General features: G+C 39.1%; 1 protein-coding gene and 1 long non-coding RNA gene across 4 annotated transcripts in view; one reads left to right on the top strand and one right to left on the bottom strand.

Moving 5' to 3' along the window:
- Positions 1 to 526: 526 nt before the first annotated feature.
- PCSK1 (proprotein convertase subtilisin/kexin type 1) lies at positions 527 to 27,828 on the top strand. Its single transcript, XM_019516866.1, has 11 exons — positions 527 to 631; positions 4,790 to 4,936; positions 6,098 to 6,174; positions 8,133 to 8,221; positions 13,065 to 13,237; positions 16,178 to 16,390; positions 19,072 to 19,172; positions 20,132 to 20,365; positions 21,933 to 22,090; positions 24,228 to 24,361; positions 26,562 to 27,828. The coding sequence occupies exons 1-11, from the start codon at positions 608 to 610 to the stop codon at positions 26,769 to 26,771; spliced, it is 1,560 nt and encodes a 519-aa protein (XP_019372411.1). The 5' UTR covers positions 527 to 607; the 3' UTR covers positions 26,772 to 27,828.
- LOC109297220 overlaps positions 20,227 to 27,828 on the bottom strand; it is a 117,683-nt gene continuing 110,081 nt past the window's right edge. For 2 of the 3 annotated variants that reach the window (XR_002097247.1, XR_002097246.1), the window contains 2 exons: positions 26,467 to 26,673; positions 20,227 to 20,319 (listed from right to left, as the gene is read on the bottom strand). This is a non-coding gene — a long non-coding RNA (uncharacterized LOC109297220). The remainder of the gene's footprint in view (positions 20,320 to 26,466; positions 26,674 to 27,828) is intronic. The other variant, XR_002097248.1, reaches the window with a different exon arrangement.

Consider the following 27,828-nt stretch of genomic DNA (forward strand, 5'->3'; position numbering starts at 1 on the left):
TTTCACAGCTTTCTGATTGTTGTTACCTTAGAGTGGAATGTGATCATAGGTGCCATTTGGAATGGGGCTTTGAGGGACAGACAGATTGTGAGTAACAATATCCCTGTGACTATGGCACGAGTGGCTTTTTTCCGTCACTGAAAATTCACTGTACACACAGAGAGAGATTAAATTACAGGCTGGTGAGAGAAGCAAATGGTATTTTTGCTAGTTTGAGTCACCCCCTCAGATTAGACAATCTTCTTACTGCAATATACTTTCATCACAAAAATGTTCATTATGTGGCATTCACAGATAAAACACTTTCACTTTAAATATACTCTAAATGATTTTATAGTATCATGTTTTCACCAAAACCTCCTCTTTAAGGTGCATTCTGCTCTAATGCAGATAATGCACATCTCTGGAGAGAACCCTCCACTTTTTTCATTTGATAGAATTTGTCTTACAATGAAACGCTCAAAGCCAATTAACCTCTGGAGGCTTACTTGCTGTTTTTGATTTAAAAAAATACTTGTAGGTGTCATGGGCAGAGCAGCAATACGAAAAAAAGAGAACTAAGCGTGCAGCCCTGAGAGACTCCGCAGAAAATCTTTTCAATGACCCTATGTGGAATCAGCAGTGGTACCTGGTAAGGGTTTATTTTTATGTAATAATAGTGGGTGAGGAATGTGAGTTTTACTGATCAGCTGTGTTATTTCACTGATGTCTGAGAGGTTGCACAGGAGGGAGCAGGTTGCAGCCACTTTCATTAATGTAGCCTATGGAAACTACAGACCTCAGCACTTGATATCCCTGAGCAACATTCTGTATTTTTTAATCACAATGCATACAAAGGCTATGAAAGCCAGTTCGAATGTCTAATGATTGAAATTATGGGAACATTGCAAGGCTTTTAAACAGTTAAGAGCCATGTTAACAATAACATAAGCATTTTCCTTTTTACATATAACATAGACATCTCCAGTTGTACCCTGTGACCAGAGGCATATTTCTTTGTTGAAATACTGCATATTCCAGCAGAGAATAAAGCTTTATCTGTGTAAGGTGTTGAGCTCCTTCAGCTTCTGCTGACACTGATTGGAGTTGAAGATGCTGTTTCTGTTTCTCATCTGGTCAAATCCTTGAGGGGGCTGCCTGCCTTCTACAAGCTTCCTGTGATACTAAGCTAAATTCACCTGAATGCACAATGTGTCTACTCATGCCTGTCTCTTCAGGCAGTATTGTGTACACCCCGAGGAGGGGATAGCTGGAGGAGTGGATTCTGAGGCAACAGACATCTCCAAATACTAACATGGCTTACATGGTTTGAGGACTTGCATTTGTCCACATTGCAGGTCACAGAGTAACCTGCACTCTGACCTGCAGAGTCTCTTTGGCCCTTTCCTTCTCTTGTTCAAGTGCAGAGACTTTAATTTTAAATTATACTAGGAAAATTATTCCAGCAGAGATTCCTAAAATCTCCCATCTAATAAGGCAATGGAAAATACTAAGAATCTTAAATTTCTAGGAAGCTAGATCCTAGACATTACTCTGCTTACTTTTTAGACTAATTTCTAGTGGGGAGTACACACACACTTGGCCACAAATGCATGCAAGTGCACATGTGGGTGCATGCACCCACATACATGTATAGAAAGACAATTTGTTTTTATGGAAAATGCAATGGACTGCAGTCCAGGAAACCTAGTTTGCCTTCCAAGCTCAGGCACTAATTCTTTGCTGAGAAAGTCATTTCATGTCTTTGCACTTCATTTTCTCTATATGTAAAATACAGACCATGATATTTCCACTACTTTACAAAGCATTTTGAAATCCTCAGATTAAAAAAACTCTTTAAATAAGAAGAATTTTCTGCCAAAATACTTCCAGGTTCTTCTAATGTAGTGATTGTTTGCCGCTTTGATGACAAAATAGAGCCCCCTTGTACTCTTGCCTCAAGTTATACTCAAGCATCATCGGAACAACAGTTATTTGATGAGTGCTATAGAAGATATCTGTGACCTAAAAGTAATTCTCTGAACTGCAGCAATCAGAAAATCAAGCTTTAAAATACAAGCTATCTTGCTCCCATAATATACTGCATTGCCTGGGTCTTACATTCTGTTCAGTATTCTTTTGGATGCAAAGGTGTTAAAAAAATGACAATACATTAAGATGCTGAGAGATGCAAAGAAAACATTGACTATATCTATGCCTGGGATTTAATGGTAATCTTAATAAAGCTTTTATATATTAAAAATATAGAGACTTACCATTTAAAGAAAAATGATCCATTTCAGATTTAATTTTTGAAGACGAGTCTTTCAAAGAGTTGAGGAAATAAGTCACATTTCCAAGTGTATTTTTTCAGTGGAACAATAATAAAAGTAATAAACAGCACATTGTGATTCAGTACAGTCCTTCATATCTAGTCTACTACTAAATTGCTTTAGCTATTAATTGTTTTCCAATAGCTAATCTGGACATCAAAGAAAGAGGTACCATTTGAAAAAACAGCATTAGAATCCTGCATATTCCAGCAGAGAATAAAGCTTCAGTCCAACAAGGTCTTGAGTTTTTTCTATTTCTACTGATTTGGATAAGAATTAAAGATACTCTATTTTGAGTCTAATGAATGGAAGAGGATTTCCAAAACCAGCATATCCTACTCCTACCCAGCCACAGACATACTAAACATAAGATCTTAGGAAAGTAGGGCTGGAAGGGACCCCACAATGTCACCTAGTCCAGCCCCCTTCTCAAGGCAGGATCATCCCTGAATAACAAACCCAGCCAAGTGTCTGTCTAACCTGCTCTTGAAAATATCTACAGATGGACATTCCACAGTTTCTCTTGGTAGACTGTCCTATGGCTTGACCACCTTCATTGTCAGAAAATTCCTTCTAATCTTCAACCTAAATGTCCTCTGCTGCAGCTTGAGGCTTTTGCTGCTAGTCCTGTCCCCTACAGCCACAGAGAAAAGCCCATCTCTTTCCTCTATAACCAAGGTTGTCAATGTTTTTGGGCACAGTGCCAAAAAAGCCCCACAACCTTGACTTGTAAGATGTTGGCATGCCAGAGGCTGATGGCAGGGGAGCTGTGAGGGGCCTGATCCTTGTTGTGGCAGTGCGGCCCCAGCCCCTTCCCCACTGTCAACCCAGAGTCATGCATGCACCCACCACCAGCAACAAGCTGGGTCAGGGCTCCATGCACCCCAGTGCATCTGCTTGCAGCCTCCCTGTCACCTACTGCAGTGGCAGAGGGGCTGCCCAGAGCCTGGGCTGGCTGTGACATGCTGAGTAAAATGTTTCCCATGCCATGTTCTGGCATGCATGCTGAGGGATTGCCTCCCCTGCTCTGTAATTGCTCTTCAGATATTTAAAGACAGTTATCAAATTCCCTCCCCACTCCCTCAGTCTTCTCTTCTCACTCCTGAAAAACTCTAGTTCTTTTAGCCTTTCCTCATAAATAATGCTTCCCAGATCCCTGATCATTTTTGTTGCTCTGCTGTAGACTCTTGCCAATCTGACCATTTTCTTCGTGAAGTATGGGGCCCAAAACTGGATGCAGTACTCCTTGTAAGGCCTCATCAGTACCAAAAAGAATGGAAGAATCGCTTCTCTTCATTTGCAAGTAACACTTCTGTTGATACAACCCGGTATGCTGTTGGCTTCTTTAGCAATAAGAGCACACTGTTGGTTCATGTTCGGCTTATGGTCCACTCTCTGCCACCATACTACAGTACGTGCAGCCTACCCAGTCATTCCTCAGTCTGTATTTGTGCATGCAATTACTCCATCCCAAATACAGGACTTTATACTTGTCCTTGCTGAATCTCATATGATTGATTGTGGACCATTTCTCTAGTCTGTCCAGGTCATTTGTGATCCTAACCTGCTCTCAAGAGTGTCTGAAATGCCACTCAATATGGTGTCATCTGCAAATTTGCTTAAGCATGCACTCAATCCCATCATCCAAATTATTAATGAAGATGTTAAACAATACCAGACTCAGGTGAGATCCCCGCAGAACCTCACTTGATACCTCCTCCCAACTGGACAATGAGCCATTGATGAATACCTGTTGAACATGATGATCCAGTCTGTTTTGTATTCACCTAACAGTACTTTTGTCCTTTGCTTATTAATAGGAATGTCATGGGATACAGTGCCAGAAAACTTGCTAAAATCAAAGTATATCACATCCACTGCTCCCCCCACTTTCACAAAGCCTCTAACTTATCATGGCAACAAATCAGTTTGGTCAGGCATGACTTGCTCTTGATGAATGCTGGCTGTTCCTGATCATCTTCTTCTCTAGGTGCTTCACAGCAGATTTCTTGAGGACCTGCACCATGATCTTTCCAGGTATTGAGGTCAGACTGACTGGTCTATAATTTCCTGGAAACTCCTCATTGCCTTTCTTAAACATGGGCACTACATTTGTCCTTTTCCAATTATATGGGACCTCATCCAAACTTGAAGAGGATAGCTAATGGCTCTGAAATTACCTCATCCCATTTCTTCAGTGCCCTAGGGTGCAACCAGTCCAGTCTTGCTAAAATACAGTCTTCTTACCTGAGATATCTTGAGGAAGAATAGTAAGTCTTCTTGTGGATGAAACAGGGAGGCTGGCTAGGGAAAAGAGGTTGTTTGAACAAGTCCATCCTTGTGAAAAATCTGGATAAAAATCTGTGAATTCAGGACAAAGACAAAACAATGTTGATTAAAGGTTCTTAGCAATTTGGCCTGGAAACTTTGGACATCTCTTGTATAAATTTATGCTTATTATCTTTTTTTTTTTGTAGCAAGATACAAGGATTACTCCCTCTCTGCCTAAGCTAGATCTCCATGTTATACCTGTATGGCAAAAAGGGATTACAGGCAAAGGTGTTGTTATAACTGTCCTGGATGATGGCTTGGAATGGAATCACACTGACATCTATGCTAACTATGTAAGTTTGTTCATTAGAATGCTGCAAAGTCAGCAAATTACTTGCAGACCTTTATATAAAAACATTCTAGTCTGGTTTGCTCCATGATCAGAAAGGCTGCTCCCACATGACAGAGCCTGAAACACTTGCCTCAAGCATAATTCAGAGCCTGGGCTGTCTCACTGGGAGTTGAATAATAGTGAGCTGCTCAGTGTGTATTAGTACCTAGGCATATTTAGACATAATAGTTTAATGCTGGACTATTAAAAACCTTTTAGCTATTTGTGAATTTTATATCTGTTAATAGCTATTAGATTTTAATTATTTAGTTTTTACCTCACACAAAAACATATATAAATAAATAGATGCAGATAAGAACTCCATTTCAAGACACATTTGAGAAAAAAAAACTGTCTGTGCCCCAGAAAATTAAAACAGCAAAGAAATATATTAAAAGCTGTGATGGAAAATCACTTCAAGACAGGATGGGAAAGTGGAAGCTCCTGGGGTCCGTTATAGTCATAGTACTGACTACCATTTTGTAGCCTTGTGCAAGCCACTTAATCTGTGTCTCAGTCTTCCCATCTGTAAAATGGAGATAATTCACTTACTGTTCAGTGGTGTTATTAGCTGAGCTGTCTAAAAATTGGTTATATGAAAAAAAATCAATTTTCAAACACTTTTAAGATGTACCTTTCTTATGCCATGATTTTTTAAACAAAATAATATATTGGATTCAGAAATATATTATTGAAATGCCTGTCATTCTTATTTCACCAAAAAGCATATTTTAGACAAAATAAACCACAATGCTTCATGAAAAAAACTTGTTTGAAAAGAGCTTTTCCACTTTTCAGTGGAAAAACCTTTTAGTGATAAACATTCTGCCTAGCTTTAATTTTGCAGAATCAGTGAATTTTTGTTAAATTATCTGATAATCCTGTGCCCTTCAGCCAAATATCCCAACTCCTCCATTCCTTACCCTCAACAGGCATCCCAGTACAAACCTTCCAACAGCCAAAGCTGCCAAAGGTTTAGTAGTTTCAAAATAACAGTTTCCAAGTGCAGAGTAATCAATACCTATTCTAGAATATTAAATAAAGACTAAGCATCACATTATACATTTGTTTTAGAGAATCTTTTTTTCTTTTGGTAACTACAGTATCTGTTTTTTAAATTTAGGATCCACAGGCAAGTTATGATTTCAATGACAATGATCATGATCCCTTTCCTAGATATGATCCAACAAATGAAAACAAGTAAGTAGTCTTTCATGTTACGGAAAGAAAAAGCAGTAAAATAGTATTCTTTGCCTTAGAACAGACAAAGGCAGAGCTTTTTGCCATTTACCCTGAAAAGGCTCTGTGCCCAAAAGGATTACTGTATGTGCTAAAGGGAAAAAATGATACTATTTTGATGTAAATTCTATATGGAAATTGATTAAATTTCCAAATAAGTATGAGCATTTTTAGTTTAATTATTACATTTGATAAATTACACGCAGTATGTATCGGGGTTGTTGGGGGTACCAGTGTTGGTCTAAGGACATAGGCAGACGAGGTTCTTTGGGTAAATGTGACACCTTTTATTAGACCAACTAAATAGTTGGAAAAATTGCTTTTTGCAAGCTTTTGAGTGCAAACACCCTTCTTCGGCATAGGGAGAGTCATCCCTATGCCTGGAGAAGGGTGTTTGTGCCTGAAAGCTTGCAAAGAACAATTTGCCAACTATTTAGTTGGTCTAATAGAAGATATCACTATGTAAGAATTATTACATTCTGAAACCTTCTTCTTCCTATATTTGTGTGTGTAAAATACTAATAGCACCTCTGCAGGCTTCAAAGGAAAAAAAACCCTTTGGGGTAAGTGCTCCTGTATTATAGGGCACACCATCTGACTAAGTACCTCATGGCTGCAGTTAGGCTTTTAATCCTGGTTAAGCATTAGGGACAATGAAGAGCCACCTATTGGCAGTAAAGTTTGGTGTTGGAGGAATATGTCCACTGAATATTCTATTACAGGGATCCAGCAGGCTCCCTCCCTACCTGTGGGCAGTTTCTTCAGGGGCATTTTATAGCATTTTGTGGCAAGAAACAAGTGAGGAACCTTGTCTCATGACCTCTTCTTTGGTCATACAACACCATGGGGGTTCTACTGAAGTTAGGTTCTTTCATGTTGGGTTTTGTCCACATAGAAGAGAACCTCCCTCTAACAGCCATAGCACAGAATGAATGAGTCGATTCCCTCAACCAATTAAAATGCCACTGCTAAAAAAGATACAAGGAGGAACTGACATTGGTTCCCTTTTGTCTATTAGGCACTATCCAAATCATGAATCAATAGTTGCAATGGAAATAAAGTCATCACTCAAAGGATAAATGTCCCATGATTTTAAAAAAATGGATATCTCTACTTTATTACAGCATTTAGCTATCACTGGGTGGCCACTGTTCTCTGATACTAATGGCATTATCTCTGAAATCTACCTTCATTATGTCCAGTCTTTATTAATATATACATGGAATTCAGCCCACAAGCATCCAAACACCATACTGTGTACCAAGCAGTAGTACTAAATAAAGTAAAATCTCTTACAAGTAAGTTGTTTTTATCTATTGAGGGGTAGGATTCTTTTGTGACAAAAGAATTTGAATACAAAATACCTCATTGAAGGCATAATTTAGCCTTGTTGAGGGTATTTGATTATTTTAAATGCTACCTAGTTTAGTATCAAAATAAATTCAAGCATTTTTAAAAGAATATCCAAATATTTGTTTAAAACTAGTTTTTTTTAGTTATTTTTAAGGATTGAGTATCATCTTAGTTTTCCAAATTTTCCTTGCTCTTGTAATCTGCTTCAGCAGCCATGTTATATCTCATGGTAGACATTTTAACAACAGTTAGGGCCTGGCCAAAACTACTGAAGCTACTGGGAATCTAAGGACATCATTGCAGATTGTTAGGCCCATATTATCTCTGCCTAACAATCCATTGAAAATTGAGCGGTTAAAATGATCAAAATCAGAAGATAAATATGCCATTTTTTTTTCAAATAGATGTATTCCAAGGCTATTTAATATTCAAAAAGCTGTCTTAGATCTAGGTGGAGAAAAGCCTCTACCAAGTCAACCATGTAAGTGGTGAAATTCTGTAGATTAAGCAAATGCATTTAGTTACGGTTCAATTTTAAAGCCTTTTAAAAAATTTATTTCATTCAGGCATGGGACACGATGTGCAGGAGAAATTGCCATGCAAGCCAATAACAAGAAGTGTGGAGTTGGAGTAGCATATAATTCCAAAGTGGGAGGTAAGAAAACAAGCAATACTTTGCCCTCAACTTTACTATTTCTCACGTGAATGAAAACAAAGTGAAACAGGGAACTGGCTGTCCCAAGGCACTGAGTGCCCTACTGGACTTTCTCAGCCATCATCCATTCTTGTTCAAAACTCTCAGCATTTCTCAGGAGTTACTCAGCACTCCACAACGTTGGGATTTTTGAGAGTGTGTTAAAATAGTGTAAGTAGTTACCTTTATCTCAAGCCTTAAGCAGCCATCAGTTTCTCAGGGTTCAATCTATAAGTTGACTGTTCATTCTAACCAAATCTATAAGTCTGTTTTTAAATAAAGAAATGGTTGGTTGTTACCTTATCTATTCTACACAAAATTAAATGAAGAGTAAAAGGAAGAGAACTCAATTTCCTGTCTTTTCTTGTTTAGAGTGTCTATACAGTTAAATTGAAAGGTCACAGCAGTAGAGAAATTCACATTTCTGTGATTTTGATTTCAATTACTTGTTTCTCCATGTCAATTATATGTTAATTTTGAAAAGAAGTAGAGGCTTGTTTATCCATCAATCAATATTGCCCTTTTTAAAAAAAAATGACTGGAAGTCTTGTCTATTATAGGTTTGTGAAATAGACATGATCAAAATATCAGTTGCAAGTGGTTATTTAGCACAAAAGGAGATAGACTTGTAGATTTGTAGTTTTTCAATTTCACATTTTTTCTTGCTCTTTTATGAAATGGGACAGCTCAGATGAGATTGACAGCTGAGATTACTATTCTTGCCACTTCAGTCTGGTGTTTATGAGCTCCTATTTTCTCTTCTGGGTTTTGAGCTGTCACAAATGTTACTTTCCAGTCCACCTTTGCCCTTCTGCATTATACTTTTATACTCTGCTTAAATAAAATACCCCACTCATTAGGTGAAGATGCCAGATTTTAAGAGCAGGGTGGAATAGCAGAAATTTTAAAAATATACCCGCTGTACTGCCCACTTATCTGTATGAACAATTGCCTAATTTGTAAATGCAGATATATCTCTGCTGCTTCCTGTGTCCAGGAAAGGGAAGTAATGGAGGAAAGACAATGAAAAATTATTGAAAAATTATCCAGAAAGGTGATTATCTTTCAAAAAAAAAGAGGAAGAAAATTCAGGGAGGCATAAAGTTGAAGGGAATGGAAAGCAAAATCTGGCCAAATCCCCAGAGATAAGGAAGTGACAAGAATCACACTTGAAGAAAGATTTACCATACACCATAAACACCTAAACCTAGGAAGTTTATTTTCCACCTTTTCTTTGTAGGTAATTCTGTATCTATGATTGCTAGTATAAGGTGTATGAAACAATAACAGCTCCAAATACTTCAGGATTAGTATTTCAAGCTGTTATTTGAACCTAGGAATTATCATACCAGAAAAAGTCTAGTGGTCCATCAAGTCCAATACTGTGTCTGACAAAGTCTGTACCACCTGCCCAAGATGAAGTAACCCTGAAGCAAGCTATTCTGGAATAACATATTTTCAGGGTATGCTCTGAGGTTTTATGAGATTTTATATTCCTTCCAAAAATTCTTGTTCCTTTACCATTATAACTATAAATGCTCTCATTATCTATCTAAATTCTCAGTCTTTTAATGCCTGCTAATTTTTGGTCCTATTCGTATCTTGTGGCCTTAAGTCCTGCAGGTTTATCATGCATCATGTGGGAAGAAAAACTCATCCTTATTTCATCTTTAAATGTATTGCCTTTCAGTTTAATTTACTGTCCACTTGCACATAGTCTTTATAATGTTGTATCATAGAAAAATGTGCTGTATGCCATGTTTTATTTATTAGATTTATATCCTACCCTGTGCAAAAGGCTCAGAGCAGCTATTGTTATATGTCATCCAATAAATGGAACATGTTTATTCACACATGCCCAACCACAGCACTGAGCTATTTTTCTGATGCTGCCATGGAAATCAAATGATGAAGAAGCTGCATTTTATGAAGGACTGGGTTGAGAGTTCTAGTACCGTGCATGTACTACTAAAAATAGCCTTCGGCTAAGCAGATACACGTATCTGCCTGAAAATTCCTTTTGCTTTTGCTTGCTTTTGAATTCATGAGGCTGAGGATAGGAAATAAACAGACAAAAAGGAAAAGTGTGGATAAATAATAGGACACTACCCAAAAACTAATTGAAAAAATATCCATTGAAGTAATTGTATTCTTAAGTTTACTTAAATGATACAGGTTTTTGCAGAGTAGAACTGAAACAGCAGTCTTGCTTGAATTGCTTTTCATGGGTGTCCTGAGAATAATATTGTTTTTTCTTATATTAAAATATGGTTGGCTGGCTGTATCACCTTGGCCACATCTTTAGATTATTTATGATGGCTCCTGAATGCTAAATATTTCGTTACAGACTATTGCTAATAGCCCTGGTCTTGCAGACAGTTCCACCCAACCAGATCTTTGACCTTTGTACAAAGCCCATCATTGATTTGAGTTCCTTTCAACATTTGAAAGGAACTGGCCATGGTGAACTGATTTCAGGAACAGAGTTCAATCTGATGTATGCTAATACATAATAAGTATAATATATACATGCTTATACATAATGTATACTTTCTCATGGTTGCAGCCTAGGCCTGGATGTCAGGATTCCTAAATGTAGTCTCAGTTTTACCATTGATTTAGAGTGACATTGGTTGAGTCATTTTGTGCCTTACTTACTAATAAGTAATAGGGGCAATACCAGGGTGACCATACATCCCAGTTTGGCGAGGACAGTGCTGGATTTCCTAGGCTGTCCCAGCATCCTTGTTACTTGGTGGAAATTGAAGCAAAAGCCCCATATTGGCAGGGATCAGCTGGGGCAGGGCAAGGCAGGGGGAAAGCACTGCTGTGAGTGTGGGCTGCTCACATTGTATATGTGTGTGTCTGGAGGGGTATGCTGTGGGGTGGGTCAGACTGCCTGAGCAGGGGTCCCTTTCCCACTCCTGCCCACCCAGCTGCCGGTAGGGACCCGTGTCTGGGAGGGGCAGCTCCAGGGTCTGGGTTCTGCCCTGGGACTACAGCCCTGCCCAGACTGGGCCAAGCAGCAGCAGCAGCAGCAGCAGCAGCAGTAGCAGTAGCAGCAACAGGCCACCTGGTTGCAACCAGCGTTGCACCAGGTGCTTGCCTGTGCTGCCTGCGCAGGGGGATTGCAGAGCCACGGGTCTGGCTATGCTGGCTGTGGGGGTGCTGTGCACCTGGGTTTGCACAGAGCCTGGTGCCCCCTGCTCACCAGTCTGCACCTCCTTCCAGGTGCTGCAGCTGGGAGCCAATGGGGTGCCAGGTGAGAGGGTACAGACACTGGGTTGGGGGGCTGAGAATCACAGGGGCACAGGGAATAAAAATAGCATGGTGCACCAGACAGGTGGGCAGGCAGGCACTGCTGTTGCCTGCCTGCCTGGCACACCATGCTGCATTGCCCCTGCCTGCAGCAGTGCTGCTGGCTTGGGAGAGTGGTGGGGAAAGGGAGGGGGGAAGGGAGAAGGGGGATGAGCAGTGTCCTGTACTTCCTATGGTCCCATATGGTCACCCTTATAATAGTTAACTTTTTTTGAGGCATCAGGAGTGTTAAAGGCCATCTGCAAAGGGCAAACAGTTAACTTCTGTATTTTTTTCCATTTTAACAATAACAAAGCTCAAGAAATTGAGAGACTCAGATCTTGTTGATCTTATTTGGAAAATAACTATGTGAACATCTACACTAAAAATGATTGACCATTGTTCATCCCCTGTCCTCTTATGGAGCAACTATTATGGTGCTCGGTTGCCAGTGTAGACAGAGCCCAGGCATTTTAATTGTGATGCCAGGAAAACCTGTTTGGAACCTGGACTACACTAATAGTTGTATTGTTACTACCACTGGTAGAGCTGCACCATCATTACTGGAATTTTGCAAAATTCCCTACCATTTCTCAGATTGGCAGGGAAGAGCATTAGCAGTGTGAGGAGCTCTAGTGCACATGAGCCACTAGCTGCCACTGCAATTTTAAGCATACAGAAATTAGAGTTGCTCTGAACTAGATTAGATTGTGCAGTTCCTATTAAAATGTTAAAGGCTTGCTTCCACTGGGCTTTCAGCATCGCTAGGAGTAGTGCAAACAAGCAATATTAATGACAGTGGGAAAACTGTGCAATACTCCTTGCCTTGTGAAGATTGAAGAGCTACTGAAATAACAATACCATACATGACAAAACAATGAAAATTTAATCTCATCAAGAGGGGATGAGATTTTCTTCAGACTGTTTAAAATTCTTTGTTTAAACACAACTCTCAGAGTCAGTCAAAATTTGTAGAGAAAAAAGATTTTTGAAAAGTCTGGTTTTGAAATCATATATTCAGCTTTAATGCTGGACTGACTTTTAGAAGAAAGGAAGCCTATGATAAAGATCTAATGCTGAAAGAGAGATGAAGAATTTCAAATAAGTGTGTAAAATGCACCTGCACTGAGAAATTCAGAGATCTGCAAAGAAAACAGTATAGACTAGACTTGCTTTTTCCTAAAATTTCAGAGATGGAAACCAAGCATCCAAGGGGGGGAAGGGGGAGAGGGAATCGGGGACAAACCTCATATATTCTTTCAGAAACTTGCTAACAGAAAAAAAAGGAAAAGGCACAACCCAATTTTTAGATCTCTCTTAATGTTTGCAAAGGACACTGAGACCCTAAGTGGACTGGTGTTGTGAAAGGCAAATAATGATGATTATTATGGCAGAACTTAGGGGTTATAATCCTAGATCAGGGCAGGCAATGAAAAAGCTGGGCCCTCATGACAATAATGTACAATGAACTTGTTTTACCCTTTCTACCTGCACTTTTGATATTCAGGTATACGGATGCTGGATGGAATAGTCACTGATGCCATTGAAGCCAGTTCAATCGGTTTCAATCCAGAACATGTGGATATTTACAGTGCAAGCTGGGGTCCAAATGACGATGGTAAAACTGTAGAGGGACCTGGCAGACTAGCACAGAAGGCTTTTGAATATGGGATCAACCAGGTAAGATATCTGACAGACAGTTAAGTTGAAATGTTCTCAAGCTTGTAGGCAAAGACCAGATTTTAAAATGGTTCTCAGAGAGAAAATGGAATGCTCTTTGTTTCATCCTTGCAGAAGTGCTTTCTTCATCCAAACCCATTTCAAAAACAGACTCATTCTTTGGAGAAATATGAATAGTAAGGCTCAGTGAAATTTACCTTCCAGGCCCTGACTTTCATGAAAGTGCTGTTTCAATATTCTGCTTTTAAGCCATTTCTCTGCAGTCTAGATCTCCTCCTTCATCTTTCCCTTCAGTGCTTCCCTCCCCCACCCTCCTCTGTTGGCTTGTTTTGTTCTGAATAGTAATTGGATTTCTGCACTGAGCTCCTATAAAAAATTAATATGAAGTTTACTGCTTCTTGAATATTTCACTTTGTAAAATTGTGCTGTATTTTAGCACCATGTGGATGGGTTTTGTCTTCCTGTTACTTGCACTGGGTTAATTGCATTAGTTCATAAGCTGAGGCATAACATGATCCAGTTAAAATGAAGATAGTAGAAATGCATGTTAGAGAATACTGAAATGGTGGCTTTTAAGTTCTCTTTTATGGTATTCCTTTAGATCTGATTAGAGGACGAGGAACTCATTGAATGTGAGCTGCTGTGTATATGCACAAACATGGTTCCTACATTTAGTCAGGAGAAAGTGAACAGGTACCACATCATGGCGTAGCCATAATAAAGAAGAGAACTGCAGCACGGAGGTGAATGAAGAAAGGAAGAGAGCCTGAAGCATGAGGGACTGCAGCAAAAGAGAGAGAGGAATCTGGAGAAAAGAAAAAGCTAAATGCATCAGAAACAGGGAGAGACATTGAGGGCACTGACAGTGAAGAAAAAACTGACAGATAATTAAAGTGCTGGTAAGGGACAGAAGGAAACTAAAGAGGGAAGGTTGGAGATAGATGGAGGCTTGGAATGGGAAAGACAAAAATTGCCAGGTGGGTGGCAAGGGAAAGTGGGTCCTAAAAGGCAAGGCATGGTGACCCAGTACCACAAAGATCCCTCTGTACACACCTGAAAAATCTGCTTCATAAGGAGTGCAAAACTATTTCCATTTCAATTTCCATGTTGGTTTTATTTTGCATCAAAGAAAGCAAATTAATCCATTAGTTCAGGCATCTTGCAGGGGCTGGATATGCCCTCACCTCCCACCAGTTAACTGCAGGTGAAGATTCTCATCTAGTTTTATGATTAGCCCCTTACATATTGATCCAGTACAGCACTCAAGAATATGCTTAACTTTAAGCATGTGAGTAGCCTATGCATAGTACTCCCAGAGGCAATGGGGTTGTTCAAATTCTCCAATATTTTGGTGGATTGGGACATTACTTGCTAAAAGATGTCATTCCTTTTATTGTCATCTCTGTGGGAAGCCCCCAGTAATGTTTATGGAAAAAATGTAGCTTATTTATCTATCCCTGGTTTTTTTTACGGTTTTTTTTTTTATTATTTTGAGAGTGCTGCAATGGTCCCTCTGCCCCTGAGCTGGCAACTTCAAAGATCATCATCAGGAATTAATTGATGATCTGCATTTCTGATTGCTCTTGGTACTGAATATGCATACATTAGTACTGAATTAAAATACAGGCTTCTGCTTTTCACATTAAGCAGAACTTTTCCACTAAAAGGCTATCAGATTTTATGATATAATGGCAAATATTTGTTCAATCCAGAAGAAGTGTGATGGTTTTCATGCTCTTCTGGCACCCCATGACCTGAGCTACCAGCATCTGTATAGCTGCTACTAATTCACTATACACTGGAGACCAGAATAGGAAATGGAGATGGTTGTGCCCTGCAACTGTCTGGGGCCTTAGAGATTTGGAAGTGAGGGGAGATTTTGCAATAAGATGAGCTTATTGGTTTGCTGGTTTTCATCAAGTAAATGTCAAACTATGAAAGGTTTAATTAAAAGGGACTTATATGAGAATTTCATATCACACATCATTCATGCTACTCACCAGTGCTACTGTGATCATAACAAATGCGAATGGGATTAACTCATGATGAAATTTCCATTTATTAAAAAATACTGATTGTTGTCACATGCTCTACATTGAATATGCTCATGTGAAAATATATTCTACCAATACCACTTTTAATTTGAGCTGAAACTTATTTCCAGTAGAGTGGTAGATGACACCATTAGCTGGAATATTTATAACTACAAAAGACAAATCACAAGAAGGTATACTATAGGAAGCAGTTCTGTCTGCACTGGAATCTAACACAGAGGTGGCCATGCTACAAGTGGCACAGGCAGATTCTCTGTGTGGCATGTGACAGATCAGGGAGGGGACAAGCAATACAACAGCAGATAGGGCAGGAAGCAGAAGGCAGAGCAGGAGCTTGGGGAGGGAGCACAGAGCAGCTAGGAGAAAGCAAAGCAGCAGATTGGGTAGTAGAAGGGGATTAGAGTGGTGTTCAGAGAGAGTGCAGGGCTAATTTGTGGTATAACTGCCAGAAAGTCTGGGCCCCACTCACCTAATAGGTCTCTTCTGGTCTAACTTCTATGTGTCTTATGAAAAGTTACCTTTTCCTGGTCATATGGTCTAAGTCCGGACATTCAAAAAGCCTGAGGCGGAATCAATCTGTGTTACGCAATTTTCTGTAAGTGACGTGGTTTAGATTGGTAGCAAACACAACACATGGTCGTCGTCTGCGGGGAGGTGCAGGTCTTAGACTGGGTTCTGCCATTTTTAAACCAGTCTATATGTGCTGAACTTCTGTTCTGAGTATAGACAGGTTTTGTGTGCCAAACTTCTGTTATGGGTATAAACTGCTTTCCCTTATTCTGGTAAAAGTGTAATGTCTCTACCTGGCCTTACTAGTGAGAATAAGATTTTTGGTAGGAACATGTTGGAGAATGTAGACCATAACTGTTCCTTTCATTTCTTCTAGGGCCGAAATGGAAAAGGTTCCATTTTTGTATGGGCTTCTGGGAATGGTGGTCGTCAGGGTGATAACTGTGACTGTGATGGCTACACAGATAGTATCTACACTATCTCCATTAGCAGTGCTTCCCAACAAGGCCTTTCTCCTTGGTATGCAGAGAAGTGCTCCTCAACTCTGGCCACAGCATACAGCAGTGGGGATTATACTGACCAGAGAATTGTAGGTTGTTTTTACCAGATTTAACAAACATCTTGAGGAATACACATAGAACCATTTATATATGAAAACTATGAAGCAGAAACAACTTTAAATGGCTGACTTTAAGTGCCTACTTTATTTATGCTTTATATAGCACTAATATTTTCATTCTGGAACCCTGGACAATGAGGATTACAAGTCATTTGTACTCCTAAAATACTTTACACTAAAGCAGTACATGCATGATATCATTAAATCTGCATTGTAGGTCTCGGAAATGTTTTGTTGTTTTTGTGTGATGGATGTCTCTGCATCTGCCCATTCTGCAAAAAGGGCAGACCTTCAGAATGATTCTCATCCATCTCTGTGTTGGGACAGTTCCCGAACAGGAATGTGAGCTGATACAAATCATAAAAATACTAAACAAATTGGTTTTACATGATAGAACAAAAGAACATCTAGAGGAATTGTAAATTCTTGCTGACCTCAGGTGGAACAGCACATGTTCTTTAGAATGTAAGCATCTGACAGCAGAGGTATGATCCATTCGTATTAGAACTAAGTCCAAACCGACTTAGAAATCCTATAATTTGGGGAAGTTTGAGTTCAAATCTGCTAACAGATCTTACATTTCTCAGTGCCATTTCTAATTGGGACCTTGAACTTTTTAATACAAAAATAAATACTTCAAAAATGATCTTGTACTAAGAGGATCGTGTAGTTTTAAGAATGAAAATGGCTTTATGTTCATATTCTTTGAGACTAGAGTTAAACATTTGAAGGTAGCCCTAGATTTTACTTTTTTCACACTATCTCCTAAGGTTGAATTTCCAGATGCCCTAAGAATTTTGTCTCTACTACTTACCATTAACATTCAGTTAGCCTAAGTGCTTATCATTATCACTAAAACCGGCTGGAAATTTTGGATGCAGATTTTTCACCCCAAAAATACAGTTTAGTGAAAGCCAAAATTTCCAGTAACCTCATCCAAAATATCAATCCCAGTGACAAAGTTTGGGTGTTTTTGATAAAAAAAATCAACATAAAATGGAAATTCACATTTAATTTTCACTTTAAAATGCCATTCAAGTCATTTCTTTGGTTGATGGGGACATTCAAGTTAGATTTATTTCCTTATAGCAGAAAAGGAAATAGCTGGCAGTGCATTCTCTGTGCCTCCAGGACCAAATAACTTGCTTCCATCACCCTCCAAGCTGAAATTGTCTGAATTTGAGGACCCTGGAAAGAGGGCTGAGGCTCTAATTCCTAGGACAATGGAGGGATGGAAAGGAGTTTAATAGGTGTCTGATTGGCTGAGTTCCTGTTGAGATGATTATTTAAATGCCTTTAAGATGTGGCTGTAGCATTAATGGTAAGTAAATGCACTCACAGCCCTGAATTTATTCCAAGGGAGCTATTTAAATACGTCAGTAAATTTCAGGTTTTCCGTTTTAAAGAAATAAAATGGCCTTTTCAGTAAAAATATCAAATTGAAACAAAATTTTAGTTCAGAAAGCAGAACTTTCCACAGGAAAATAAAAAAAGGGTTTTTTGGTCCAAAATTTTTGGAGTGAAAAAATATGGTTTTCCAGCTAATTATCACAAATGTTGAGCTTGATTTTGCTACCTCTGGGCACTGACTACAGCAGTAGTAGAGGGGCTCAGTACCTTGCAACAGGCGCTCATCAAGTGGCAGAGTCACACAAGAGGTGTCTGGCAAGGTTCTTTGGGTACATGTGATATCTTTTATTGGACCAACTAAGTATTTGGAAAAAAGTTATTAGCAAGCTTTTGGACGCAGTCACCCTTCGTCAGACACAGGGAGTCTCTGCTGGTCTGAGAGGTGGTTGCTATCTATGCCTCCTTCATAATTATCCTTCTTAATTATCTACATTGTGGGAATGGCTTAAAAGCCCCAGTCAAGGACTGGGAACCCACTCTGTTAGGCACCCTACTTATGTATACCAAAACAATGAGCCTTATCTTAAAGAGGATCCCTGTGATAAGCTGTTATTTGAGGAGCTGTTCCTGCCATTCTTATCAAGCTGAAGATTATCTCTCAGTGAACTGTATGGGTAGAGATTAAAATCACTTCATTTCAGATTTACCCCAGTAGGTCAAAACATCTGCCCTTGCAAAGTGGCTTCTCTTGTAGCTCAGATGTAAAGCTCTCAGCGCACCCACTTTCATATGTTGCAGGTACATGGGCAGATAAGTTAGGTTCTTAATTTTCTAATAAAATGCATGTTTCATTTGCAAATTATAATGTTTTTGCTGAAGAGGGAATAGAACACTAATACTAATCCTGTGAGCAATTTTCAATCCTGTGAGCAGGCAGTAATTTTAAATGTTCTAGACCAAACACAATGATGTGTTTTTATGATTCACCAGTGAGTTTGAAACACTTATTCTTATTGTTGGAACGTTAGAATAAGGCAAGGTATTCAGTGTGGGAGTATTTTGTTCCAACACAAGGGATTTTGATACAAAAATTATAGTTGAAGCAAATGTAATAAATGAAATAGACTGAAGTATCAGCAGATTTAAACATCCATCCTTTTGTTTGCTGGGGGAGGGACTTTCTGAGGTGTATGAAACTGTGCAGGAGAGACTATGGAGAGCTGTGTTTTTATGTGAGGATACAATAATGTTTATGGAGGTGCCTTTTCATGGTCTCTGTGGTTGCAATGTTTGTATTTCAGACAAGTGCTGATCTTCATGATGAATGTACAGAGACTCACACTGGAACCTCTGCATCTGCTCCATTGGCAGCGGGGATTTTTGCTCTAGCCCTTGAAGCAAAGTAAGACTTCCTAAACTTTTCCAGTTTTGCCCTACCCTTATTATCAGACCACCTCTCTCAGGATGTCCAGTTCCTGTCAAGAATCAGGTCTGCTAACTTTACTAACTTTGACAAAAGGATTGGTTAATACCAGCCTTCACACCTGCTAGCCAGGCAGAGCCAACACAAGAAAAAGACAGTGAGCTGGTGATTCTACTTTGTTCTGTGCAGCAGCAACAGTTTGCTTACTGAGGAATGGTCAGCTGGACCTGAAAGTAATGAAACAACACACGTATTTGTGAGACCATAATTTGAAGGCAATACGGCTGTATAGGTTTCAGTGAGGTATCACTTCGGTCTGCAGAACCTTTAACACTAGTGATGATGCATGAAATGTAAAGTACCCAGGTATGACTGTCAAAGCAGGTAGTTCAAAAATACGTCCTTGTTAAAGACACAGAGACTTACAATGGCATATTCATAAAAATATTCTCAGAGAAGATGTGCAATTTATCAGAGGAAGCACACTAACATGAGACTTGGGAGACCCTGTCCCATCACAGACATTTAGATCCAGATTTCTGAAGTGTAAAGGCACCCAAAGATGAAGTTAAGTGCCTACTACAATTTTCAACAGTTCCCAGGTGTCTAAGTCTCAGGGAAATCAATAGGAGGTACAAACCTTTTAAAATCCTAATAAGCCTCCATTTTTGGTGCCTAAGTACCTTTGAGGAACCGGGTGTAAGTCCTTCTGTGCATCAATTTGCCATCTGTATAATGGAGATAATGGCGCCTCCCTACTTCGGAGAAGTATTAAACAGATTACAGATTGTATGCGTGGTTCTTAAGTATTACAATAAATGGAGCATCACTTAGATTTTACTTTTTTCAACAACTTTTAATGTGCAGGGCAACAGTGTATCATTATGACAAAGTCAATAGACACTTGTATAGAAATTTAACCAATCTTTTCTCAATAGCCCTAATCTAACATGGAGGGATATGCAACATTTGGTAGTCTGGACATCAGAATATGATCCACTGGCTGGTAATCCAGGATGGAAGAAAAATGGAGCAGGGTTGATGGTGAATAGCCGATTTGGATTTGGATTACTTAATGCCAAGGCACTGGTGGATTTAGCTGATCCTAAAGTGTGGAAAAGCATACCTGAAAAGAAAGAGTGCATAGTCAAGGACAACAGTTTTGAACCAAGGTAAGACTTTGCAGTGACAATTCATATCTAGTATCAGTCTCTATCTCCCAGAGCTAATGCTGTAACATAATATCTTGCACTAAATTATTCAAATAGTTGTAAATTGAGACTGAGATATTTGCCTTGTCATCTCTTACTTTGTGCAATTCACTATAAGGCTAATAAAAAAACACTATCACTCAAAACTTAATTGGGGAGAGGTCTATTTGCATATGCTTGCATGTAACTAGTATGTAGGTACTTGCAGTTGCAGGATTATTAACATAGGAACACTAAATCCAACCAGTTGAGGCATAAAGATATTATATTAAGTCTTATGCTGCTATTATGTAAGAGACAAAAAAAGGGATACCAAAAAAGGACCAGTGGACTTTAAAATAAAATCTCTAAATTGTTCCTAAAATAAAGTTTATCTAATGTGTGGCATACATTGAATACCTAGTATTCAATACACATGGTAAAAAGCTGATATCCATATGTATTTGTATAACTCACATGCATAACATCACTTTTGTATAATGCACTTTTACAAATGCACTCAGATAAAACCCTCTATGCCAGACATGCAAAAATTGTCTATCTGCTGCACATAAATAGACAAACTGCAATGAATTTCTTAATAATTAACATGTTTAATCAATAAGGATCTTTAGACCTCCTTTTTGTCTCCTCCTTTTAGTATATGGCTCTGCTTTCTAAAATAAACAGTTTTCACAGATCTACAAATTACATAATCTCCAGGGCCTTGGTACAGCTATACAGTGTGTCACCACTTGGTAACCTGCTTATTTGGGCTATTTTTATTAGAGCGCTATTTTTATTCTTCCTCTCTCTATGACAATATGCAGCTATGTTTTCCTTTTATGTTTTGAATTTAATACAGAGAACTGAGGTATATAAAACTTATTATTTTGATATGATTTTAATCCTCTTATGTTCCATTCTAAACACAATGCTCATAAAGCCCTACATTTTTAATGCATTGTGTGGGGATGGAAGCAATTACTGGAAACTGTGAAGAGAAAGCAGTACACAATGCTCTGTAAATCTAGGGAAGGTATAGGCTCTAAATTAGAATGTGCTACAAATGATTAAAGGAGCTACAGCTGCTGCTGTTTTTTCCAGCCATTTTACTACACAGTGGTACATATGCCTGCTGGTGATTTTACTGTGGCACATAACCTATAAATCTGATACACTCATGTGACATGGTTGTTTGCAGAGAATGCTTTTAAGGGGATCTTTTGTGGGACAATGAAACCTTGAAAGAAATTATCAATCATCAAGCTTACAATATAGCCATGACAGAAACTATCAATTATCAAGCTTGCTCTCTTCCATGGTTGTAGAAAAAAACAGGCTCCATACATTTAAACAATCCATGCTTGGGTGATTTCTGAATCCCTTGGGTTCTCAGAACCTGCCTGGGTTTCACTGGGTGTTTTGGATAAGCCAGGAATACAGTCTCAGTTTGATCTGTTCATGATACTAGCATAAAACACATCAGAGGGACTAATGTTGTAGGATACTAAGCAATATAATCATATACTTTCCCTAACTTTGACAGGTTATTAAGAGCAAATGGTGAAGTAACCATTGAAATTCCCACAAAAGCTTGTGAAGGGCAAGAGAATTCTGTTGCATCTTTGGAACATGTGCAGTTTGAGGCAACGATTGAATATTCCCGCAGAGGTGATCTGCACGTCACTCTCACTTCCCCATCAGGTATGGAAGGCCAAGAAATGTATTCAGAGAAATGACTTGTTGGTGCTCTTGTAATGTACAAGTTTCACCTTATTAATATTTATGTAAACAGTGCTTACTCCCTCCCAAATTAGAAATGGCTGACTACACTCTAGGGAATATCTCATTCCCTCCTAAGCAGCTCCAACTTGGAGGATGCATGTGGCAAAGCAAGGGTTTGGATGCCTATGTCCCACTGTCTCTGTTCATTTCTTCCTGTCTCCCTCCAACCCTACTTCCATAGTGCATCTTATATTCAATATGATTTAATCTTATTATTCATACTTCCTATGGGGCAGCCTGTGCTACAGTGAGCCAAAAAAATCTGTGCAGGGGCAGAAGCTGAATTATCTGGATGGTCTGAATAGATACATCATGCATGTACCAAACACGCAGGTAAAATGATGGATGCATTAAAATTATTTAGAACAACCAAGTAGCCTTAACTCTGCCCTTCAACAAGGCCACAAAGTCGGGGGGTCCCACAATCTGGGACCACGAATACTAAACTTCCCCAACCTTTGTCATGTGATTACTCCATCATGTCTCAAGAAGGCAGAGCTAAAGTTGTCTGGAGGCCTTAGCTGTACATTTCCATACCTTGTCCAGATGTCTTTTAAGCATAACTGGAATTCTGAATTTCCAGGGGTAGATTTGGGGATAGATTTGGGCACTTCAAATGATGAGGGAAGATTTTATAAAGGGATAGCCTGCATTCCTTGGCTGATGTGTACTGGGAAAGAGGCTACAGTATCTTGCTAAGCCTCCAGAGTTTTGAGTTTGAGCCCTGCTTTGGACTTATGCTGAGACTGTCACCAGCTGAACCAGCTGTGAATGGATACCTGATCATTTAGGGCAGTGGTCTCCAAACTTTTTTGTTCGTGCACCCCTATCAGTAAAAAATTTTTGAGCATGCACCCCCAATATATGTATATTTATATAAATATACATCTAAATAGAAGTTCTAATATTTTCTTCCCGCACCTCAATGGATCGTCTTGCGCACCCCACTTTGGAAACCACTGATTTAGGGGAGTCAAAGATAGCTGTCCTCATCACTCCCTGGTGTATCATTGGCTACAGAACCTATGCTGGTTACCTTTGACCTGGGCACAACTGCACAAATATTGTTCTGCTGCTAGTTAATGGGGAAAATGGGATCATGGCCACAACTGCCTGAAATACACCCTCTTTAGAACAGCAACACCCAGAGGGAAGGGCTGTCTGACCCCATGTGCTACCCAGTACTTTTTTATCTTCTGTATGATGGTACAGTATCATTTTGTATTGATATCTAGATGATGCTATTCTTTTCCTAGGTTCATGCCTTTGCTCGCTGTCCTATAAATTATGCCCACCAAATACATAAGCCATTCCTTTCCCAATATTTATGTTGTTTACTTATTGGTATTTACAGCTTATGATTGCACACTCCCTTCCCCCACAGCTTTGCTTCTCTAGACTATGTAAATATAGTTCCCCTGGTATCTCCTCATATTCAAATGAGCACAAACAAGCCTCCTACTTTGCATCAGAATCCCTTCTGCTGCAGAAATGCTTTTTTAGACTGCAGTAGTCTTTTTTCAGGCCTGTCATACAGCAATGAGAATGTTTTCTCCCATACGAGGCTGTAAGAAAACACACTCGCTAAGATTACAGTAACAAATTCTGCTCACATTTACAGCCAGGCAAACCCCAGAGCAGAACTGTGAGTAGAATTTGAACCATGGAGATTAAAGTGGTGAAGCTTTCCCCAGTTCAATTTGCTAGTACTGAACAACATGAAAAGAAGGCATGACGGGCTCTTCCTAATTATTTATTGCTGCATGTCACTCTCTGCTGTCATGCGTGTTCCTTGCTGGTTTGACACTAATACTCCATGACAACTGGATTTATGGCAATCCTGGTTAACCCATTCTTCTTGGAAAGGGATTTGAATAGCTATGAGCTAGAAGCAACATATTGCTATCCCTTAAACAAACCAAAAGCCAGTATAAAATAGTACCTTCTCCAGGTTACAGTGGAGTGCAATTGGTACTTTGATTGTGTGAAAGATGGGGAAAAAAGAGCCCTGGATCAATAAGCATTAATGTTTGCTTGTTTGTTTGCACAAATACAGGCACCAGCACTGTTCTACTGGCTGAAAGGGAGAGAGATAAGTCTCCCAATGGCTTTAAAAATTGGGACTTCATGTCTGTTCACACATGGGGAGAGAACCCAGCAGGTACTTGGGTTTTAAGAATTACTGATGTGGTAAGTAACCGTGCCAATGATCCATATGTATAGACCAGTGGATTGTAAACTGCTATCAGACATGTAGAAAAGATTTTATTTTGTGAAAAACTAGCGGTGTAATTTATTTTTAACATAAAACTTGAATAGGAGAGAGTCCAAGTGATGCAAACTCAAAAGATAAGACCAAATTCTGTTGTCACTTAAATCAGTGCAAAACCAGGATAACTTCCTAGAAGTGTAACTATCAGCAGAATGTAGCTGTTATATAGTCTCTTTCATGGTACATACTCCTCTTCCCACTGAAGAGAAACCTATTAATGCAATCTTATATGGTTTTGGAATCGAATATGTAATGGAATTTATAGATGGTTAGTTGCAAATTAGGTTTTTTTCTGTGAAGGCAAGCATGAGGCAAGTTCTGTTCTCTTTTTTTGGTACATGTGCATAATTTTCATTGATTCAAAAGCTTTTGAATTATTTAATTTCCAGAGAGTTTAGAGACCTATTCTGATGTATATCTTCCCCTATATTCTCTCTCAAAGTAATTACCACTGAATGACCAGCAAGGATTATAATGAAGAAATCTAGAGATATAAAATAAGTATATTTACTAAAACCAGATGGGAATATGGATTATAACAGTGAGCACTTTCAGAAGAAGCTGCTTGGTAGGCAACTGAGAAATCACTGCCTTCAAAGGGAGGGGGATCAATCCATGCTGGCTCACTCTGGAGAATTTCACTCAAGTTGTTTGTTAATTAGCTTGTCACTAAGGATCAGATCCTGTCAGGGGGTGAATGTTAACTTTGTGATACCGAGTGTCAAACCTCTGCTGGCCTCTGCAGAAATCAGTAGGCATTAAAAGTGCTCAGGTACTTTCAGGATCTGGCCTTTAGATCACAGGGCTGGAAATGAAGTATTGATTTTGCTCTTCTCTGGGAATATCTTTAATTGGTAGATCAGGATGCAGAGAAATAAATGGCACGGTTTGGAAGCAGAGGGCATTATAAACAGTAAGGTAAGGCCAAGCACCCATCAGGTGGACAAGGTGACAGAAATAAATTATTCTCCATATGGTGTCTAGGAGCAGAATTAACACTACTTGTAGAATTGTAAGCCCGTCAGATAACCTGGTAGCTATAGACACCCTAGTTTGCAGCTCATAGGAAGGCACCACATTTTTTTGGAATGCAAAGGTTTTCCTTTAATTGATGGCTAGTCTGTTTTCTGTGCAAATAAGAGGTACCTGAAATCTAAATCAAACTTAGCTCTCCCCCACCCCTCCCCCCGTTCCTGGCAGTTTGTTACTTCACACTAATGAACCCTTATATTAATTACACCTACCTAACAAGAGCCTCGCTTAGACTTACTGCTAATTTAGTTGTCTTTCAATCTGTATGCGTAATCTTTATCTGCAAAGTAGGCTTTTTATTATAAGACAGGACTCTTCAGCAACCACCTCAGTGGAGGCAGACAGCAGAGCAAGTGCTCTGATAATGAAGCCTGTTAAAAATAAACATCAGGCAACTCCCTACCTATCTCTTCCCTTTATTAAATTTTAGCAATACTATTCTAAAACTCCACAGCTCACAGTAGAGAGTAGTGATTTAAGTTGTAATGTACAACACTAGCATAACTAAAACTGGGTGACAAGGACAGCTGCCACACCACTGCTGCCACAGGCACACAACTATGCCAGCTGCACAGCAACAGCTAGAAGTCACTGCTGGCCCCATGTTTCACAGCTGCCCCAGGTGCCCAGCTGCATTGTTACACCTCTGCTGTACAACATGAGAGGACATTATTAAAAAAGGCTGTTAAAACAATTGTGCAGAACTTCTTGTGCAGAACTTGTTGTACAGCAGCTTAGCAGACAGTAACAACAAGAAACATCATGTGGTTTAATAATGTTTGACATCCTATAAAATAACGGAATTTGACCTATGGTAACACAGTTAATTATCAATGATACTGTGTTATAATAGCCATGTACTTGTAGCATATCTGGTCTGGTTTAGAGTCTTTGTAATAAATCTCCCTTTCTGTTATGCATTTTACCCAATAACGTATCTTTCATTGCTCATACATCAACATCTAAATTTACATTTGTTAAAAGCACTAACCTCTTTAACTGGCTTGGGGCTTTGTTAACATCAGCTATCTTTTCTTTCATCTTCCTTCATCCAGTACTAATATGATGCTAATGTCTGTCTTTTAGTCCAGGAGAATCCAAAATGAAGGGAGGATTGTGAACTGGAAACTGATTTTGCATGGCACTTCTGTCCAACCTGAACATATGAAACAGCCTCGTGTATATACAAACTACAATGCTGTGCAAAATGACAGAAGGGGAGTGGAGAAGATGACAGACTTCGTAGAGGTATCAGTTACTTTATGTTTTCCTCCATATATGTGCATATTGTTATAATAGCATAAAAGAAATATACCATTTGGGGTTTTCTGAATTCATTTACCTGCATGTACTCATTTCACCAAACCTTTACTCATTTGTTAGCTGTGTGCATACTGTGATGTGATCCATGCCCGTAAGTAAATGTTTTCAGTTACTCAACCATTTAACAAGGCATGATCTGAGGGACTTAAAAATGATTTTATGACATCAGTTCTAAAAAAGTTGAATGATTGTAGAAGGAACTTGTTCAAACAATTTGAGTTTAGAGCTCTGATCACTTCTAGTGTTTTCTGTGGGAATAGCTGTCAGGGCCCAAAATTGTTGACCCAGGTCCTATAGATGCAAGGACTGTTGGAGTGAAGCATAATACCAAATGATTCAGCATGGGTTTAGAGACTCTCCAGACCTGGACATTATCCTGGTAACCAGAGCTCCAGCTGCATTGTATTCTATTTCTTCACCTTCAAGAGGAATTGATAATTATTTATGGAAAACAAATAAAAAATGTTAGGCATCTCCGCTTTAAAGCAAAACCACGCACAACTCCCATTAGTAGGTAGGTATGTTCATAAGGGTACATCAGTAACAGAAGTACAGGTGACTCTGGGATGAAATGCAGCAGCTATTTAAGAACACAGAAGTGAAAGTGAAGTAAACCTGTATTTAACAGATACTGCAGGGGTGGAAACGATGGGCAAAACGTAGCTTCCAACATGAAATTTGGGATTCACTTTCCTATTCTTGTTGGAAGATGTATGGTGAACACTCATAATCCAGCCATCACTTCCATGTCTCATCTGAAAGACAGCACCTCCAGAAGAACTGTATTAATTATGCTGGGGAATTAGTTTGTTCCTGCATGAGAGAGGAAAATGCTTATTGAGTCACCCTCACCTTCCCATAACCAGTCTTTATAAAAGTCTCTCATCTAAGTTCTTATCAGTCCAGTCAGGCTTAACTCTCTTACAATCTGCTGGTTTCACACAATTATAATATGCTGTGATTGAGACCTGTACAGTTAAGTAATCAGCTAATATACTATACTATACTATACTATACTATACTATACTAT

This window comes from Gavialis gangeticus, unplaced genomic scaffold (genome assembly GCF_001723915.1).
Source record: "Gavialis gangeticus isolate Ggan-Ray unplaced genomic scaffold, GavGan_comp1, whole genome shotgun sequence".
Taxonomy (NCBI): domain Eukaryota; kingdom Metazoa; phylum Chordata; order Crocodylia; family Gavialidae; genus Gavialis; species Gavialis gangeticus.